The 21,502-nt window shown below is 41.5% G+C and overlaps 3 protein-coding genes across 7 annotated transcripts in view; 2 read left to right on the top strand and 1 right to left on the bottom strand.

Moving 5' to 3' along the window:
* LOC135494266 (F-box-like/WD repeat-containing protein TBL1XR1) overlaps nucleotides 1-4,965 on the bottom strand; it is a 38,485-nt gene extending 33,520 nt beyond the window's left edge. Inside the window, exon 1 of the mRNA XM_064782171.1 lies at nucleotides 4,703-4,965. The gene's annotated coding sequence lies outside the window, so the exon portion shown is untranslated. The remainder of the gene's footprint in view (nucleotides 1-4,702) is intronic.
* Nucleotides 4,966-6,807: 1,842 nt separating this feature from the next.
* LOC135494632 (uncharacterized) lies at nucleotides 6,808-13,541 on the top strand. 5 transcript variants are annotated; one of them, XM_064782781.1, is made up of 2 exons: nucleotides 6,808-7,021; nucleotides 10,424-13,541. In XM_064782781.1, the coding sequence occupies exon 2, from the start codon at nucleotides 11,647-11,649 to the stop codon at nucleotides 12,586-12,588; it is 942 nt and encodes a 313-aa protein (XP_064638851.1). In that variant the 5' UTR covers nucleotides 6,808-7,021; nucleotides 10,424-11,646; the 3' UTR covers nucleotides 12,589-13,541. The 5 variants fall into 5 exon arrangements, with proteins under 5 accessions (XP_064638851.1, XP_064638847.1, XP_064638849.1 ...); XM_064782777.1 differs by having other exon boundaries at nucleotides 6,808-7,301; XM_064782779.1 differs by lacking the exon at nucleotides 6,808-7,021 and adding an exon at nucleotides 8,245-8,351.
* Nucleotides 13,542-14,038: 497 nt separating this feature from the next.
* Nucleotides 14,039-21,222, top strand: LOC135494738 (uncharacterized protein C5orf34 homolog). Its single transcript, XM_064782998.1, has 12 exons — nucleotides 14,039-14,369; nucleotides 15,144-15,303; nucleotides 15,732-15,871; nucleotides 16,491-16,699; nucleotides 16,891-17,493; nucleotides 17,755-17,869; nucleotides 18,153-18,311; nucleotides 18,553-18,717; nucleotides 19,035-19,153; nucleotides 19,804-19,905; nucleotides 20,138-20,178; nucleotides 20,662-21,222. The coding sequence occupies exons 2-12, from the start codon at nucleotides 15,159-15,161 to the stop codon at nucleotides 20,871-20,873; spliced, it is 2,010 nt and encodes a 669-aa protein (XP_064639068.1). The 5' UTR covers nucleotides 14,039-14,369; nucleotides 15,144-15,158; the 3' UTR covers nucleotides 20,874-21,222.
* The last annotated feature ends 280 nt before the right edge of the window (nucleotides 21,223-21,502 follow it).

Here is a 21,502-nt window from a genome sequence, read left to right as displayed (position 1 = left end):
GTTTTGGTATAGAGCGGGTCACATTTTTACAAGGATTCCTTCTGTAACTGAAATGCCTGACCTTTATTTACTAACTGAAATGAAACGCTGCACTGAAAATATTCAATTCGGTCTCCATCGGATTCAATCGGGTCTCATCAGGTTTATTTCAGTTCATGTGAGCGGCCCAAGAGTGGACCGTCAACTGAACCACAGCACAAGTAAATGCAACAATACAAACTTCGCCAAAACGCCAAAATTAAATGTCGACACCCGCACATTATATTATAGCTCTCGATTTAACATAGCGCTTGCCAAACATCAATATCCAGCCAAAAATAGTTTGAGAAAAGGTACGATTGCACATGTTGTATTGATTTGATTGATTCTGATTAGAATTTCTGATTGATCTCGTTCGAGATTGATCCACTGTGGAAAAAATCCTTCCTGCCTCCAAGCGAGAGGCTGGGTTTGATCTGCAAGCTGGGTGTGATCTTCAAGCAATGGGTAAAAATATCAATAAGTGACCAACTGTGTAATTTTTGGTTTGCAATAATGTGTCTGTCTACAACCACTAACTTGAAATTGATTGCCGCTGACAATCAGCCATTGTCATCTGATCAATATCATCAACAGACATTTTTAAATTCACATCTGGCAGACTGCTGAAATTGTTGAGTGGTCACGACAAAACAAAGTCAAAGCAATTTTCGCTACAATTTTTTTCCAAATAGCTTGTTCTCGGTCATGTTTTGTCTAATTCCAGCCAAATAATTATTTTTCTAGATACTTTGGACATGATTGATTCTTCAGATGAAATAAAACTTTTGGTCCAAATCTTGCACTTTCTGAGCAATATCGCAAAAACTCCCAGTGCCATTTTTTTCTTGAAATGGACCAGTGAGTGTTGATTTTCCAACTAACAAAACAATATAACCTTGATGATGACAAACACTTGACTACAAGATCTCAACAGTGGAGGCAGAATGTTCTGTACATTCTCCAATTTAGAAGCAGCAGAAGATGAGGGAAACCACTGTTGTTTCCATGGATACAGGTTACCCTTGACTCAACTGTCAGCCTGGAGAGGTACTGTGTACGAGATGGAGGTGCAGCGTCGGATCTAGGTGGAGGAGGAAGACTTCCATTTTAGCAGCGTTAACCCTCTGAGGTGCGTGATGTTGCAAGGATGGGGGACACTCGCCTCACCCAAGACTCAACTAATAACCTTGAGTGACCTTCACCAGGACGTGATTCAAAGTTTGTACTGCCCGAAATTGACAACAGCCATGGTGGAATATTTTGTGGTCAAAATCAAGGAGCAAAAGAATAGCCTTTCAACCTTCGATAATCTGGTTTTGAGGTGCTGGGGGCTTTAATCATTCTACACGATCTTGACCTACTAGTATCTTGAAGATAGAACCACCAATCTATGCACACCGCGAAACAAACCCACCATGACATACAGTAGACATTATCACCCACAAAAGCAGTGGATGACCACACTGCTCTCCACGAAGATAGAACCACCAATTTACACTACACCGCAAAATAAACCCACCACGAGATGCAGAAGACATTATCACCCATGGCAAACAAGAATATGCCAATCTATCCACAGACACCAGAGTGAGAATTTTTACTTTTAGAAGTAATTGGACGCAAAAAATCAATGGTATACCCGGGTTATTTACAACGCTACGAATGAAATTGTTCCCGGCACAATCCCGCGGGAGGAGTATGCAGCTCCAATTCATATCAAAGTTTCCATCAGCGATGATGTGATTTGACGGCTCGGAAGTTTATGGCCACATCAGCTGACTTTGGAGCAGGGGAACCCTTTGAGACAAGGAAAGTTGTGAGTTACCACAAAAATACCTAGCCTACATTTTCCATCAAACCCAATACATGCCGTCATGCAATAATTGTGAAAATTACAGGTATGTTACAAAGATTGTACAGTCAGCAGGCCAAGTTCTTCACAACATTTTGTACAATAGTATGCTAGCCAAAGATTTCAGGGATTTAAGGCGGCACCTCCCTCAGAAGACACCTCTTTCTTACAATAAATTCAAAGACACCCTCCCCATTTTTTAAACACACAAGCATTGCCCTCTGGCAAAAGTCGGCAGTGCACATGTACGCGAACCCCAGCCATATCCCAGGCCTAAACTCAGTTAGAACAGATTATCAACGAGAGAGGATACAAGTTACACTAGGCCCCAGTATTAAGTGCCATATTATGCACTTGAGTGCCATTGTGATCCATTTCGGTCATTTGTACTTCAAACAGGACTACTCTCAGGTCACATTTCACTTCCCATTGTCATTGATTGAAAAGGTCGTTGGCATTAATGGCAAAAGTCCAAACCTCTTTGACATGAAGCCAAGCAGTTGATTGCACTTGCAGACTTGCACAAGTCCGTATACCCTTATATACTCAGTTATTTTTTGTGTCGGACAATGAGGTTTTATCCTCTCTTAGATGGCCCATTTCAATGTTTTCGATCTAGGCCTACCATGTTCACAGCAATTGGCACACAAAACATGGCGTGTCTGTTATTCAATCCTTTTACAATAACGAAGTTCAAGTAACAATTGCAATAAACAAAGAGAAATGCAAATATTTGTCATGTAAAGATCCTGAAACACTATTTAAAAATAACTAGGTCAAGGTCACTGAATAAGGCAACCATAATTATGCCAAGCCCTGAAAACCACTTTGAACATGTTTTAAATCTTTTTCAGACATGCACTTCAAAATACCAGTAAGGCAGTTAGGATGGATGTAGGCCTATAAACGGGAATAGATAAATTGCATAGAGATGAGAACAAATAGAAACTTCATGTATGACGGACAGTTTTAAACCAAGTTTGCAATCTTCCCTCTGAATCTGATTCCGAGGGAGTTAATACCACTCATTATTCTGAGACAAAAGACAACACCTGGTCCTGGGAGACTGTAGATTCAGATTGGATCGGAGGCACAGTTTACATTTGTACGTTATTGATCAACGCATGGCTACAAAGCAAATTATCCAAAACATCTATTCTCATGGTCTTTAGTGACGTTATATTGGAAGCATGGATGTGCAAGTACCATTATAAACAAAAACAATGTCTTTTTTTATATTTTAAAAAGACTACATGTAATTGCACTGTTCGCAGAAAATAATGACATTGTTATTAGGTTTGTTTTTTGATGGTTTTTATTTGGCATGTTTGGATTAAAAATAGTACAACATGTTTACAGGTTTAAGAGTGACCTTCACCTTGGCCCATTTCAACAGTATGGAATAAATTATCCGCCATGATGGAGCATCAATCAAAAATTTATATGAATAATGACTTGGCTGTCCAATAGTCCATGTCATCCAAACAATCACACAACAGCCCGCCAAATTACATACATCAAAGCCACAGTTCACAGTGTGCTGACCCCATAAAAGATCGCACAAATCACCCCTAAAAATCAGGTGATCCACAGGATTCAATGACAAGACGGGCTATGCCATGTGTATTATAGGGGTGGAAGGTATGAAAGAAAACCGTTCAGTTCCCAATATGGAAATGCTAAGTTCAAGAGCAGACAAGAGCTAAATAACACTAGGTACCAAGACTTGGTACAAGTAGGCCTGGAAATCTTGCTGCAACTTGCATCCAACTTCCAGAGTCAGAGAGAGCGCCTTGCCAAATTGTTTCAAAGTTGGATACGGACATCGAATTCAAATATTCAAATCCCAGCTAATGACAGGAGTTTGTGAACATTAGCAGAAATTATCGCCACGTCTGGTGTGTTAGCGCCACGTCTGGCGTGTTAGCACCACGTCTGGCGTGTTAGCGCCACATGTGATGCCGTCGTCTCCAATGAGATTTTCGGCCATAATACGTACAACCTCCTGGCGACAATTTCTTCTGACGTTAACAATGGAAAATTAAAACTTTCACTTTTGGCCATCAGCTCAGAGCTGCCTGCCAAGATCCTGTTGCGGGAAGGAAAGAAGAATGTAGGCGTTTTCATCCAACAAAGACAAATAAGAGCCAATACAAATCAAGTGCGCACACTCAGATACTGAATCAGTGACTGACTGCGGGTCTCACTCTCAGTCTGCCAGCCAAGTTGTTCATTTCAAAGTCGTTGATTTGTAATGTTGCCCTAATAGGCTATTTCCTCGCCATGTCATGGGAAGATTGTGCGGAATAACGCCACTTTTTATTGGGAATTAACGCCATTACGTAAATGGCGACGTAGCGACACGACAAATGACACAACGTTCATACGATATGTTGGAGGACATTTTTTGGGCACATCGATCCTCATCCTGAACCTTTTTTAACCAGCACCAAGCAACATTCGAATCAAATTCAGCCATGGACACTGTTTTCACACCATAAGCTTGAGAATACAATAACAAAGGCCAAGCCACACATGCCACACAGTCACAGGTGTCAAGCAACGACATGAATAAAAGCCATGTACATTTCGTGTACATTACCAACTGAAGACAGTCACAAAAGAGGTGTCGATGCCCTTCGATCATAGTTTCTCCGCGCTACCGCAAAATACCTCGATCATAGTACAGATTTCCTCAAAACACACCCATCAAATACAAATTACAATACCGGTATGATGGTAATGCATATCTCTACATTACGAGTAGTGATTCTAAGTGGATAAAAACGGCCAGGAAAGTACATAATTCGGTGTTTGAAGTGCGCTTACCAAAATATATTCCACTACGAGACGAGAAGAAAATCCCAGGCCAGGGTGAAAATGGCGTATCACGCTTATCGAATGCTGAATAATAATCGCTTGTACTCCACGAAATCAGAAACAAACAAAACCATTTATGTCTCAAACGACGCGTTGTATTCTCAAGGTTGTAATGATAGTGCAAACCAACAAGAAAATTGTATCTAATTCCCAAATCTGGCGTATAATTCCAACCGGATTTTTATATTCAACAAAGTGTGTAGCTAATAGTATGGCGGTCGACCAACCTTGGTCAGAGCGAACTTTCTACGTGCATTCGATGTGCATGCCCGGCGTACATTTCGCCGGTAATCAAATATCCTGCAAATGAGGTTTAGGGCACCTGATCACTGAAGGGCCGTTTCTGAGTCCACATTATAGTTCAAATGTCCAGCCTCCTCCTACAAATTGCACTGAATAATACATCATGAAATAACAATTTTCCTGGTCTATAAGCAACAAATATCACCATATATACACCCTTGCTAATTATTATGAGCGATTTCACCAAAATTCCACTCTTAACTACACAGTGATGCGGCCAGCGGATATATAATTAGGGCAGGTGCTCGAACTACTTTGGCCTAATTGATATAGGATGATGTCATCGACCCAATTTCTGCAAAACGTTGCAAGGTCGTTTTTTAGGCCCGCTCATCAAACGAAAAAAAGCTGTATATTCACCCTGGAAGTCTTCCAGAACAACCCTAGCCCCATTGATATCCGGTTCATAAAGATTGAATATGAAAAATGACCTGACTGAAATAGGGGCAGAATAAAAATTGAATTAAATTGGGTGGTTTATAAAATGATTTTAAAATCAATTCAGCTTGCTTTTATCTCATAGTCATGGTTAATATAGCAAGAGTTATATATCAAGTACTTAATATTGTCTCTCTTCAATTAATTGCCAAAGGGAACTATTTCATAGAAAATGATTCGTGCTCTTGACAGATAACTAACTATAAAACCATAGTCGTCTGCTCATAAGGCTTAAAGGGACAACATGGGTGTGGGATTTACCTTGCCAGGAGGACATTGCCTTTGCTTGCCACCATGCGACGCCACATGTATTACAAATGCTACAAGGGAGTTTTGGACATGACTTGCTAATGTCAGGCACTACGGTATACATCACGTTCTAGTACATTGTTTATTGCAGTTAAAATATCTTTTCAGGTATCGCGGTCCTGCTGGAAGCTATTTTTTGAAAAACTGATATGTCTCATGCATTATCTCTGCTGTTGTACCCATTTCATTTCAACTTATAATATATCTTTGCCTGAAGTCTGATTGTATACATCATGTACAGAGGAGCCTTATGATATGAAATTCTATGACAAATTTGGATGACTCCTATATTACCATGGTGACCGTGCCATTCAGCTCACAAACAATAGTCCGAAGTGGAACGGTCAACTAGGAACAGATAGGTCCATTTTGAGATAGGGGTTTTAGGTTCTGGTTGACACCTTTTACCCTTTAACGCCGCCTGGTAACTGTGGTGGGAATAATGACAAACCGAGCGGTAAATTTATAGGGAAATTATAGCAGGAGCCATCAGGCAGGGAAGATAAAGCATCACAGAGGCGGGTCATTTGAGCAAAACAATAATAATTCTACGAGGGTTTGAGGACGGACGGTTATTATGGAAGTCGTATCTTATAAGGTTGGAGAACAGTCATCCCGAAGCTCAGGCCAACATTGACCGAACGTGCGCTAGGGGAGGAGGATACGAAAAATGCCCCCTTCAATAGAAGTGTCTTTCGCTTTCAAAACACGAGATACTAAACTCGCATCCGTTGTCCTCAGTTCTGATGGAAGTACGCCACGCGGTTTTGTGCCGATTTCACCGAGCGTTGATAGATGGCATGGCGGGGCTGTCTGATAGGATGGTTGTGCCGGTGTAGAAGTTTAAAATGTCCTAGGATAAAATGTCCGGGAACAAAGGATTCTATTATGCGCTTCAATCTCTGAGCTATTGACGGTCAGGGTCTCTATAGAACCATATTGCAGAATACAATAGGGCCGGACACTTTTTCCAGGGGGGACACTTTTTACTTTTACACCGGTTGTGACAATTAGAGGGAAACGTTGCAACCGTATATATTTGATACGTAGATGTAGAGACAGAGGTTGGTGGCGGAATCTTGCCAGGACGCGGTGTACGGTATTGTCCCTTTAACGCCTGACCTCCAGGAGTTGCCGTTAGCATCTTACATTATCCCGACTGAAGACAAACAAACTGTGGGTACGGACCATAATTGGACAATGATTGTGGACAATAAGGTAATTTGACGATAATTTACCTGGCATTCTTTCGTCATTGTTGGGGATGATAACCTTTTCTTCTCCCAAGGAAAACGTTGTGCCATTATGATGTTTGTGACAGGTTGTGATATAACGGTGATAATCATTTTGGAAGTCGGAAAACGTTGGTTTGAGACTATACTAATACCTTGAAAATTTCCATGGAGGGATACTATTAAACTGAATTTGATGTTCGGCTATTTGTCTCTGCATGTGTATGTTGGATAATGAGGGTGCACTTCCGATTCTGCGACGAGAGGTGAGTTTGCTGTAAACTCGTCTATGAGCCGTCGAGTCCGTCTTGCCACTCAGATGACTTCGACGACTAAAATACGTCCTTACCTTTTGTTCATTGGCGGATTTTTATGTAAAATGTAAAATGCCGGCCCTAGACGCAAAAGTAACTTACTAAGGCCAAGTATAGTGCGTCTGCTCTTAACCATTTTCCTCTGTGACTCTTTTCTTCATTAGAATTGTCATGGTTGCGTCCTGACCTTCAATGCCTTGGCACTCAGCACTTACTTATTGTTTGCGAGGGGATGAGCACACATGTACAACTTACCCTGGTACTGATTCAAGGATGATAAGACAGTCTTAGGATCGTAAAGCTGAACTGCTCATAAAATTTTACATTAGTCGATGTAATATTTTAGACCCATTTCACTTTTAAATCGATCATTGTACGACTTGTTCCAACCCAATACAGGACTGGGGATCTAAATACCTCAAGCCAACTTGTAATTATATGATAATCCAAAACTGATACAAAGGCCTTTTACCTTTACACACGAGTTTCATAAAGCGCTTAGTCTATTGAAGTATTAGCAATTTAAAGGGACGTTACGCTCTTGAGGTCCTCATATCAAGCTCAAGATTTTTTATGTGGTCTCCGCAACGAGTGGGCTGCATGGATCCGTCATTCAGTGTTGCATAATCTCTGATATAAAAGCACAACCAAAGAATTCAAGAAGTGCGTCTACCGTTACACACCTGTTGGTGCTGAAATAGTTTGAATGATTCCCCTTTAAGTTTTAATTGAATGTATCCCGCTGGCCCATTTATAAACGGATTTATTTAATATGCAAAATCATGTACTAGTTAATAAAATGTATCGATTTTCGACAGATGCAAATGTCACCAATGCATTTTCGATTGCAAAGGAATAGTAAAGCAAGGCACAATCACCTGGCGACGTTTGAAGACGGCCGCAGGGGCGAGTCGGCATAATACTCTCGGCAGTGAAAATTGGTGCTCAGCGGACTGAAGGACCTACTCCACTGCTCCAAAACGGGACTGCGTGAGCTTGTGTGTATGTGACTAGTGCAGTGTTATCAACTGTTTGGCTTAGTTGATTCGGTAATGCCAGGCTTTTTATACGGATGGAAGAAGTTTGAAAATACGTGTACCATCAGTGGTCCTGTCTTCTGGAATTTTCGTGAATTTGTTTCTGGATATATCAGTGTTATTAGGTAGTATCTAAGAGAGACAGGTATAGCATATTCGGATTGATTGTAAGGTGGTGTCCCAAGATTGGGGTTGATGGTGCGATCACCAATTCTTGTCGCAGAGACCTGCGACGACCACCGCTGACTAGCGTTTTCTGTCTCATGTGATCACGACGGCAGCTTAAATTGCTCTTTTCGTGCGATTTTAGTCGCTGCGACCTTCGACTTTGCCAAGATGGCGATTGTTGGTGTAATACGGCTGCTTGGTGACATCTTGAACTTTTCTCCACTGACATTATTTTCAAGGAGACAGGTTGCTTACTTCACATTTCATTCATGGTGACCTGTCAATGTGTCTCAACCTTGAATAGGCGAGCGTATGATGACTGACCGAAATGCTCAAGTCAACTTTTGGTCCAGCCAAATACGTGACTTCTGCAATATTTCGTTATCAGGAATCAGTTCAAATTCATCATTGGTTCTACTGAAGGGTTGAAGAGCTAAATTATGTCATGTTCTGTTCGCATTCTTCGGCTCCGCTTATTGTCTCTGGCCTTCACCCAGTCTGAGCGTCTCGCGGTTGTCTCGGCCTCAGGGAGAATCCGTTGAGACTTTTACCCATTGTCCAAGTGACAGACTTGGTTTACATATCCTGCACCAATTTTCAAAGATGATGCTGCTCCGAGTCCAACATGCTAACAGGAACATTCGGGTCCTATAGAATCAGAGCGAACTCATAGCACAGCCAGACACGACCGCAGCCCACTCGTATAGACGGGTTAGCAATCCTCGCGGGACAAAAAAACGCATGTGTCAACATCGTGCTTTATGAAGTACTCTGTAGTGAAAGTTATCATACTTTTCGAAAATCATGAAATGGATTATTGATTCTGATGGTCCAACGTGCATCACTTGATTACCGAGCTGTTTTCACTCATTCACTTGCATCACAAAAGGACAGTTTTATCACTACGTTGCAGGAGCACGTTAAAGGGAGACTACATGCAGGAAGTATAGGTCCGATTACGTTTCACGAGGTCGCCGATAGCAGTCTCCTGTCTACTGATAAACTGTTCACGCTTGTGGAAGGAATATAACTGCTCTTGTGTTCTAACGTTTCGTACCACGACAGGAGGCTGGGTTGACATCATCGCGTCAGGATCACAACATATATACCCCCCCCCCCCCCGGCCCCGTAAAGATTCTGTCTTCGTCCTATAGCACGACCGAACATGGCGTCACTTCCAAGATCGCCGGCACCGCTCCTTTGCGAAAACCAAATCAACAATCACCAGACCACCATGTGGTTCTCACAAACCAAAATACACAAATCTGAACCCCCTTTGCAATCGAATTCCGATAATTTCTGTCCAGAACATGGGCGCTATATGCCATACAGGAAGTTTTCACCAATAGTTAGTTGTCCCTTGACGATCGATCGTCCAGAGCACTGGTGTTACTGGCATACGTAGTCGGTGAACGCAAATGCTTTCGCCAAAATGTGAAGCTGGGTTGAACATTTTTATCAAGCAGAGAGTGATATTCTTGCCTTCGAGTAACGAATACCATGAGATATTTTTTGGAGATTTCTGCCACGAATTTTGTTAAGTGTGTCGATTTTCGTTTGGTCCTCGGGCAAGTCGGGATATATTTTCCATGGAGGGATTAACCTGCTTTCTGTGAATGTGTTGGCAATCCATGCGCCTTCTTATGCTTCTATAGTGGATTAACGACAAACCATTCAGCTGTCGTCCAGTTCAGTTTTCACGTGATATCCTTCATGCAGTTCAGGAAGTTTCTTTGAACGTGGTTGTCGTAGTATTTTCCAACAGATATCCTTTGATGCTTCTTTTGAAGGTGTTTTTTCCATATGATATCTCAATATTTCATGAACACTTATCTGTTTTGGTTACAATGTGTTTCTTTTTTTCTGCAGGTTGAATCGATGAAGCCAGTCAACACGGAGACGTATTTCGACGCAGCACAGCCTCTCTCAAGATACAAATACGATTTGACAGATTACTGTTAAAACAAGATCAGTGAACACTTAACCCAAATAATACCAGAATGTGCAAATGTCATGCTAATGGTATCTGATGGCCAAAAGCTTTTTACCTTTACAGAGCTACAACATAAATCATTCTAAGGAAATGCACACTACTGAGGCATATTAAGTGGTTAATGCACTAATTGAGTCGTTGGAGCTACAGGTATCGATCGGATTAGCGAATTGAAAGGATACCGCTTTTGATGGTTAGGTAGCAATAATTTCTTTGAACGTGGACCTTAATACTATATGTTGCGTTTGCGATTCGATGTCCAAAATATTCAGGGATAACATATCGGACAGGAGTAAATTCGTATTAACTTCTGAAGATCTGCCAGAGTGGTCCACATGCATGTACATTGGGAATAATAAATATACCTTATAAATTCAGCGTGAATTCCGATTAGATTTCAAGGCTTTCAGTGGATTAGAATTATCTTTACGGGGTACTGATCAATAAGTTTAATTTGAGGAATCCTCTACCCTCAGTTTGTTTGTTCTTCGTGTCAGATCTGTAAAGACACGAGAACATTTTGAGGTCCCAATACCCAAAGGAAAGGGAACGCTTCGGGCATGAGGTAACTTAGTGAATGACATCAGAATATTACATTGTACTGTATATACCTTGAACTGCTTTCGCTGACGACACATATATAAACGTATTTTTGTGCATGATTGGAATCGTATCGTTTGACCTCACAGTCTTGTTCCCGATAGTTTGAAGGAATGTCACATTGGATAATCGACTATACTGGAACATTTTCTTCCTATTCTTTGATTCATTGGAGAGAAACTCAAATACACTGAGGTCGCAACTGACAGTTTGGTTCATTGCACACTGTGTGATAACACAAACTTAAAGCTGCTGAATCGAATATTTGGGACCAGTGTTCTGAAGAAGTTCTATGTCCCGAGTTTCCTTTAACTCCTGACTTGAGATAGTTATACGATCTGGATTACTGTAATGATCCAGTGATCAGATGGATCAGTATACTTTTGCTTAAAGCTGAATCGTATGTTAGAGTTTCCCTAAAGGTGAACTTCATGAAACGTTGACTTGTCAAAAAATTCAGAGAGCAATCTGTTATATTTAGGAATCATCTGATAACACAATGTTCAGTCGAAAGGGCAGGATTGACATAACCCCTGACGACCCTGTGTTTTACGTCAGGTATGTTGGGTACCAGCAGACCTTCCGGGCGAGTGGGAAGGGTTGCACGAGGCAACCTGCCCAGAGCCTCTGGGACCAAGCACCAGAGGAACGGAAGATGAAACGCATCGCTCTTACCATCAGTTTAACTGGGATTTACATAAAGGACATGGATAATAGGAAAGCGGATGTTATAAAGCATGACATCAAAGACATTTCTTACTGCAGTGCCGATAGGGAGCGCTGCCCGAGGTTATTTTGCTGGATTTGTAAAAACAATGAAAAAGACCGCTTGGAATGTCATGTCGTTTTGTGTAGCGCACCCGAAAAGGCGCAAGCTATTGCTCTAGTGTTGTCGCGGGCGTTCCAGATTGCTTATAAGGAGTGGAAACAGTTAAAGTTACGTGTCCTGCGGATGCAGGGGAGTAAAAAAAGAGCACGAACTCGAAGTGATCAGACCCCTAACCCGAAGAGCTCCGCAAAGGTTAAGACGCGGACGCAAAGCGCTAGCGCCGCGGAGAAGGGAACAGCGGGTGGTGGCGGGGAAGCGACCCCGGTCGACAGAACGGGGTCCTTGAACAGTTTTGAGAAAGCATCTAAGCATAAGGGGGAAAATGGTAAGGTTGCTGATACAAATGGAGAGAATGGCCATGATGTTGTGAACGGGATATCAAAATTGAACATTGTCGATGAAGATGGCGATGACAATGTTATTGGCGACAGCGGGTCGTCCTCATTTGGCGACACTGAATCGATCATGGACTATGATTTTGAGAATTATTGTGCGCAGAACCAGAGTGTCGTGGCTATGATGAAAGGTGACAATGTTGCGTCAGATCTGCCCGGAGTAGCAGAAGTTGGTAGTATGGGCGATGATGAGCCGTCGGGTTTGTTCAAGATTTAGTTGGTAATTCGTCCATGATACCGTCCATATGGACAGATCTATCGCAGTTGATGGTGATACTTTTGATTGTGACATCTATATTCAAACATGGACCCGCATGAGCGTCCTATACTGCTGACGTACTGTGAGATAGGAAAGATACCTGTCGGCGACTCTATGTACCTTAATCTAACCCACTTGGCTCCTTCCTTGGCTCGATGTGTGTACTAAAAAAGGATTGTTAATGCATGTGATAAATCTATACTTTAAGAGCTTTGACGTATTCGAAAATATTCTATCCTTGGCCTATATTACTGAAGCAATAATAAAATCAGTTCCTTGGGGCACATTTTCCACACATGTCTGATAACATTTGCCAGATCCCAATATCATTTGCCTGTGGTGTGGTTGAACGAAATCACCCAAGAATCCGTGTGTACCCCACATTTTCTATGGTTTTATGGGGATTATCCTTGGCGTAATTCAAGGGCCTCGAGGACAAAGGACATAAGTGTCAGTTGTTGACAACAGCATACAGACATAAGGACAGTGCATTGCTAGTCCAATTAAAGGGCTTAGAGGATAAAGGGCGCACGAAGTACACTATGAATTCATAGTTCTTATAATAGGTGGCGACACTGTCTATCTGCTGACGTCTTGTCAATATTTGGCCTATGTCCTTCAATTGTCATCCTGTTTACAAGGAATGACTTCTAAAAGCAAATCTACAGATACAGGTTAGATGAATATCGCCTTTATTAACTGCTGCTGGAACGTAGAAAGCATGGTTTGGTTGTGGGACTGGGCACTGGACCAGGAGCATAACACAATACATAGTTGTTCTTGTGCATTGTAAATTGACAAGTTACATGGTTGTAGAGTATTAGCCAATATTCTTGAATAAAATATCACCAAAGGTGGACTTGTTTTGACTGTGCTAGTACGAAGGTACTATGAGAGATTATTAAAATCAAATGAAACTCTGTTCATACATAAATGTTTTTTGTTCTTTTGTATTAGACCAGTGCTCATTCAGTTTTAAAGGGAGACCCGGGTAATTTATCTTTAACATTGACCCACTTCTCCGGCAGGCTGAATGCCGACCCTTCTGAACACCCTTGGGAAGGTAGCATGCTAAAGGGATTTCTGAATGAACAACCCTGATTCCGAGAGCAAGCCGTGTCACATCACCAGTCACCAATATCCACCATTACGCGTCAGTGGATAGCGCTCATCCGTCCTTGGCTGATGCGCGGCAGGAGTTCTTATCTTCTGTCTCCACCATCCCGAAAGGTCTTGAAAGGATATTCTTTATTTTCCACTCAGCATTCAATTATGTCAATAATTCAATTTTCATATTGTCACTCTTGTTATTCGAGTTATCATACCATATTCACAATTTTGAAAATGTGCGGGCAGCAACTATTCAACTCTCTTAATGAACGATGACCCAGGGTCGACGTGAGACATTGAAAACACAAAGGATGTGCTTGCCAATAACATAGGAACCGGTTTCATCTCTGTAGGATCTGTGACATGTCCAAACTTGGGATCGCGAATTGACCTGTGTACGTGACATTGCTTTACAGGTTAATATTCAAGGGCCTTTGTGATATCGCCAGGAGTTCTCAGTGGTGCGTTTTATTAAACTCTGGCTGATGTGGCCGTCTTTGTAGGGTGTCTGATATTTGTAATAAATCTAATAGCACGGTCATCTATCATCAGACGGGTGTTCTTGAGACTACAATCAAGGAGATCATCAAACGGATTATTCATAATATATTGAGCTGTCGACATACCAGGTAAGGCGAGTTTCTTGGAATTTTCTGTGAACCGACCGGTTGTTAGTAGTCGCCTATTTGTGTCTCAAAAGCTTCATTCCCATAATACTGTGACATGAAAAAGTAGCTTTAGTTACATGGCTGGCCTAACTGCCACAGTTACTCATCAAATGAATTAACAGATATCATATCATATATTATATAAGCCTCTTTTTGGGGAGGTACATTTCATCCTTAGAAAATATCTTGTTTATGAGGAGAAGTAACGTATCGTAAACATCACACTCAACTCGCCCTTCATTAGTTTCGAGTTATTACCCTCTACAGGGTCCGTGTCCGTCTTTGAGCTGCTCTCTCCGATAGTTGAAGTTGACTTTTCGCCAAGACAGCCATAATGGATGTGATTGTGATAAGTTTATAATCTGCCAAGAAAACGACTAAAACCGGTCACGTGATCCTTGAAAAACAAAATGGTAGACGGACGGGCGCAATTTTCGAATCAATATTGATTCAAATTTCGCTTTATTTCTTCATTTTTGTGTGTGTGGACTGGGCTGTGGTGGGCTGGATGGCTTTGGCCCTTTAACTTTTGGGGAGGGGGCCACGTTGGGGGCTGTCTGTTGCAGCAAGTCCTTACTTAGCAACTAACATTTGTGTCTGCAATTCAGTTATTCACTTCAGCTTGTGAGCTTCAGCCGTCAGGCTCTAGCATTATATCCCCCCCCCCCCCTTCAAAGAATAGCCAGCTGTTCAGTCATAGTCGTTTTGTTTCTACTATTCATTCTTTCACTGCAGATATCTCCTGCTAAAATGGCGGACCCTTTGCAGATGATTCTCTTCGGTAACAATGCCATAGAAGTAGCATTCAGTGACACTACTAAACTTCAAATTTCTGCCTGTGGGACAACCTTTGTTCATGACAGCCCAACTACAAAAGATGCTCATCCACTTCATGGTAAGATATCTTATATTTTGAAGGTATTCTTAGTCTTACACTGTTACCATTTTCCCCACTCATGAGTTAAAACAGATTTGGTCCCATCAATCTCTATCTCCTCACCGGGTAAATCGATACCTCTTTTGAGAGACTCCAAGAGAATTTTCCTGAGACTGAGAGAACCTGTAAATGAGAGAACTTGAGACTGATAGGAACATTCCAAGCACCGAAACACATCACTTGAATTGTTGAGATTTCAATAAATAAACGATTTAATCCTACATAATGAAATTGTTGAATCTTTAACATATATCCAGCAAGAGTACAATTGTAAACTGACTCACGCTTTGAATTATTTGCCAGGTCAGTTCTATATTTTTGTTTATGTTTTTTTCCATGCAAATTTTGTGTAGATAGAACATGATATTGCAACTCTTTTGTTTCAGGAATGTCACGAATTACTCAGCGCACCCAGTACACAACTAGTGAGTTCCATGACAAGGTCACTAAGGCTTTAGAGTTCAGGAATCTCTTTGCTGAACGCCCATTTCTATGTCAAGAGAGGATACCTGAGGATCTTATTGAGGTCAGTGTTCTGGGCCTGGTTGTTCAAAAGAAGTTAAATTTCATTGATGTTAAGTTAAATATCAACGTTAAATTCCTTAACTTGGCGTTAGCTAACTTGGCGTTAAATTTGGGTTGTTCAAAACAACGTTAGGGTAAACTAACGCTAATGTTAGTAAATATTGCATCTTGGTTCACTGATGTTAGTTGCCATGGTAGGTATAGGTAATCAAGTTAAAGATAACGTTAGATTTAACTTAGGGTTTTAGGTAAGTTAAATCTAACGTTAAAGATAACGCCAATGTTAGGCTAATATTGTTTGAACAACTCAAAATAAAACTTGACGTTATCTTAACGCCAAGTCAGGAATTTTAACGTTAAGTTATCTTTAAAAATGTATTTCTTCTTTTGAACAACCGGGCCCTGTTAGCTCCAGAACATAATTATTTCTTCCCTTGAGTCTTGAGTGGAAACTACTCTCTCAAGTCCTTATGGTCTGAACCTAATGGTTTGTACCAATACTTACATATAAGAGGGGCTTAGTCGTATATGGTTAACCTACTTACTTATATACTGGCAAAAGACATTGTTTGCAGTAAAAGTCAGCCCACCATTGACCAACTTTTCTAAAATCTTACTAGACTCTTTATGATGACATCAAAGAAGTCAGGTGGCCTGCCACTCTCGAGAATGCCTCAACCTGCATCCGAAAATATGACAAGTCGTCAGTTAGAATCACCTCCCTTGATGGCCACGCCCATGTGACGCTCTCGCCCCACTCCAAGGACTTCACTGTCCAATACCGGGCCAAGCTGAGTCAGCCACTGTGCAGGGAGAAAAACCAAATAAGGTATGTTTAGTGAACATTTTTGTCATGGCTGAAGAAAACTAGGTGAATCTAGGGAACATTTTCATGGGCTCCCTTTAATCTTGCCGCAGTTGATGCTTCCTTTCCCCACACATCAATTATTTCAAATGCTCAAGAAGAATTATGAGCCTAAGCCATCATCATTTCATTCTGAATGATATTCATACTTTCAGGTTGAGGAATAGGACTAGGAGAGGTGTTGATGACACCTCTGATGACGGTGATGCCAAGGGCGAAAATCAGAAGATACCAGAACAGAAAGTGAGATGGAGCTACACATGGTCCATCCAGTATCACTCTGTAGCCTCCTGCCCAGAATGCTGGCAGCATCCACTGGATCTATTATTAGAGCACCGTAAGCAAAAGATGCAAGATTTCGACGGTGAGGAAAACAAAGAGAATAGTGGGAACGTATTAGGTGAAAATCAAGACGACGTATTGGATAAAAATTGGGAAGGAAATGTCGAAAAGGCAGACGGAGATGAAGATGTTCACAAAAATGAAGGAAATGGGAAGCAGACGATTGAGGAAAATGGAGAAACTGAAAATTTTCCCGATCGTGCACCAAGTGAGATGACGTCAGATTCTGGGATTGATGGGGAGGAGATGGAGTCGGTCATGTCAACGCTACCGGTTGCATTGCCGCTGCAGTGCAGCCGTCATCATCTGCATCGATGGCGGAAACCGGATGGTTCCAAGGATTACGATACTGACGCGGAGGCGTGTTGTTTTTATGGGAGAGTGCGGGTCATCTGTTCTGAGGGTGTCATATACAGGTGAGCTGATCTAGAGATTTATTCAAAGAAGTTTTTCTAAAAACAAGAAGTCGGCAAGGAAGTCGTTTTAATCTTTTCAGGGTCACTTGTTCAAAACAGATCCACATATACAAGGGCAGTCTGGCTTTTGTGAACTCCTGACTACAGTGTACATTAGCAACAACAAACATCTTTTAGTCTAGGGAATGTAGTGGGTTCCCTCTTTGTTTCAAACGGATACATTTTTGTTCTCAGTTAATTTTCTAGTGGTATTATTTTCAGGCTTGCCTACACTGGTTCACGTCTGCTAGAAATCTATCCAGGAGATGGCACCATCATTCTGTCAAAGTCGTTCAATTCTGACTTCTTCATACATCACATTACAAAAGCTGATCAGGTGAGAAATCCTCTGAATGAGACTTTAAACTGAGTTTCCTTGTACCTGATGTCCTTTATCAGCCGGGCAAATCTTCATCTTTGTGGCGCTTTAGGTGCCCCACCCTCACCCTATCAACGTTGCTGTGCTACCTATTGTTATCGTTCCCCATATAACTTTGACTCCTATCTTCAGTTTGAAGAGCATTTACCCCCACCTCCCACCCCCCTCCTGCCAGTGCCACCCTCTAAATACGGCTCGATCTCCTGCTACCTTTTCTCATATTTTCGACTCCTAATTTCAGATTGAAGAGCGGACATACTCCATTAGGAACCCACCACCCAACAGCTGTAACTTCGCCTATCCAGTACAGAAGTTGATCAAACGTGGCTATCGCATCATGAGATGCGTGACAGAGGCAGCAAATGCTAGGACTAGACCAGAGGATCCACCTTGTTGGCTGGTAAGTTCATTTCTGTTTGTGTTTAGAAGGGCTGCAGGGAAGAGTTACTGATTGTGGGACTGAGTAACTGACTCACGATAAAAGAAATCTTGGCTGAAAAGTTCCTCTGTAGTGAGTAGGTTGGCATGCCATCCAGGAGACTGCTACTTCCAGTTTAATACCTAAGTGCTACAGAAACTAGTTTATCTGAAGAAGATGTTGAGTTTGTTTGTTGCTGAACCTGAGATAATCATCTTCACAGGACCAAGACGACATTGTCAAACCTGCACCAACTGTCTTAGAATCAGAGCAAGTTGTCCCAGGCATTGGAAAATTTACCGCATACTCCAATGGCCGGATACGAATTGTCTTCACAGACCGAGCCTCATTGGATATGACATGTGGACTGGAGCGTGGTAGAAAACAGGTCAGTATCAATGAGTGGTCTGTCCAGGTCTTGGGTAATTCAGGCCCTGATGTTGGTGTTCACCAATTAATGAAAGTTCCACTCTTTTGGTATGCTGTATCCACTGCAGACTTTAACACCACAAGTTGGGAACAGTCTTTGCTCCTTCAACACTGTGGCAGTGACTGTCAACCACATCCTGATGATATACCCAGAACCAGCTTTACAATCAGGACAAATTACGACGGTGGCAAAGACGTGATATCAGTGACCAATGCACCATGTTTGTGAAACTATTGGCCAATGAGATATGGAGGATGTTTTGCATTTTCTTTCAGGTTGCCTTACTTGGGAAGAAGTTTGATGTGAAACAGATCATGTCATCGTTGTGTCGTATGTTCATGCCGACCGGACACTATCTCCAGGTTCAAATCCATGATCCTGGCGACTGCAGCAAGTAAGTTTTCATTCCACGCCTATATGGTTTCTATTTCACAAGGATTTCACCTCGAAATCTAGCCATGAAACAGTTTGAAATTGCAGGCATCAAAAATGTTGCAATGTTCAATACATTGTAGGTTCAACACTCAAGCCACCTCACAGCTATGTCAATACCTTTCAGAACTTCTCTCCGTTCATACCGTTTCTCGAACTCTGCGCTCTTCATCGGCCGTTCTTCTGTCTATCCCAAAGGCCAATGTCATGTCAGTCGGTGGTAGAGCATTTTCAATTGGAGCCCCTCAGCTGTGGAACAAACTTCCTTCAACTGTTAGGAACTGCAGCTCTCTGTTATCTTTCAAGGGACAACTTAAACATTTGCTTTTTAAAGAGGCCTATCAAGCGCTTTGAGCGGCCAGTTAATGGTTGGATACTGCACTATATGACTCGTATTATTATTATTATATAAATGTTAATTTTACTGAATGAAGCGCCATCAAAGTAAGACTCCACTTAACTGAGGAGGTATGGAGTGCCTAAATCTGGAGCTTGGTAGGATTTGTTTATTTCAAATCCTTGCAGCTATGACACCAGCATGAAACTATTCTGCTGATTTTTCTATATCCACGGATATACATATGTACAGTGAGGTATTACTTGAACATTCAGATACATTGACTATGCAAAGGATTGGGCGGAATGGTTGATCACACCTGGAGACAGACGTGCCCCAGTGTTTGGAGAGGACTTGGACGGAACAACCAGAAAAATGTAAGTCAGTGTATAAATACTTTGAAAGCAACTTCACTGCCAACTTGACTCTCAAGTAGATACATGTAGTCTGAATAAGCTCAAAGCAAAAAGACCACTTTTATCACCTACCAAACCAGTAATAGCTTAACAAGATCTGGCTTTGGTGTCAGCTCTTCGAAAGCCAAACGGTTGTGTTGTTGGGAATAACATACTGAATATTTTATCGAAATTTCTATTTTCTCTATTACAGGTCGGTCCAGCAGGAACTTCAGAAGATCAAGTGTTTCAATTGTATCCTTTAGAAAATATCATTTAGAAATCATATCAAGCAGTTATTCATGATGAAAGATATTTTTCATGTCTCAACTAAAAGGATGTTTGGGTGCCAAGTTGAAACAAAAAAATTTAAATCATGCTGAAAAGGATGACACCTTATTACCTCTTTTTTTTGGTTCTAAACGTTGAATTATGAGCTGATTGTCAACTAGAATATTGTTAACTCTATGAACAACATCGGGCGATTGGAAATGTGAAGTAGGAGGAAACCGGTGACTACAAAGAAAACCTACGTTGTCAAAGAGAGTCATCTAGTTTATCACACGATTGTGCTGGACCAACTGGCATCGGATGCATGACCTCAGGCGACAGGCGCTGATATTTCAACTGCTCAACTATGACAGCCCTTTCCTTGTTTTCAATGTCGTCAAAGGTATTAGTGCCTCTGCTTGTGTTCAACAGCACATTTCTGCATACATTTCCTTCACTTTTACATAGATATTCTTGACAATGTTGTGCTCAATAGTCCGGAACCAGATGCGCACGGCGGTTCAGTAGAGATCCTCACACCATCCCGGGGAGATCAGCATCCCGAGCTAACTGATCAAATGTCCCCAATGTCCATGGCAGCTATTCAAGAAATCCTCAAGAAGACCTCACAAACCATCAGTGACATTGACAATTTCTGTGTTGGAGCTAAGAAAACATGACATGGCTGTGGCTATTTTTTTCATGCATGTATACATGTACATGTACACATCCATGTACTGTACATACACATGTATTGTACTGTGTATAAAGCTCTTGGAGTGGATTGCGTCAGCATCCATTCTGGTCCAAATGAAGATGATTGTCAATGCCTCTTCAAGCATGTTTGAAGGCCTATAGCCAAGGCCGACATCATAATTCAGGATATTTGGAAAACTGGAAATAATGTTATTTTCATAACATGTATTATACTGTGTTTCTCTACTGTACGTATTGATTACAATGACTGCATATATAATGCTCTCGTGATGCTGGCATCACACATATATAAAATAAAATAATATTTGGTTGGTAATAGATTTTCTTCATTTACTTAATACTATGTCAGACTTGCTGGTATATCATCACCCTCATATGAACTAGAGGTTCATGAACCGTGGCATCTGTCCAATTATTGGACTGACGTTAAGAGCTGCTGGCTACCATGCAAGAGAGGGCCTGGGGTGAACCCAGGATTGTTTTTCTAAATGATGTAATGCATGTCATTTGTAGCGGATATGGGGAGAACAGTTTCTGGCTAGTTTCACCAGTTTTGATTCCATTAATAATATTAGAAAGAAAATTACCAGTA

The sequence above is a fragment of the Lineus longissimus genome, chromosome 10 (assembly GCF_910592395.1).
Source record: "Lineus longissimus chromosome 10, tnLinLong1.2, whole genome shotgun sequence".
NCBI lineage: Eukaryota > Metazoa > Nemertea > Pilidiophora > Heteronemertea > Lineidae > Lineus > Lineus longissimus.
This window is presented reverse-complemented; position numbering and strand designations above follow the sequence as displayed.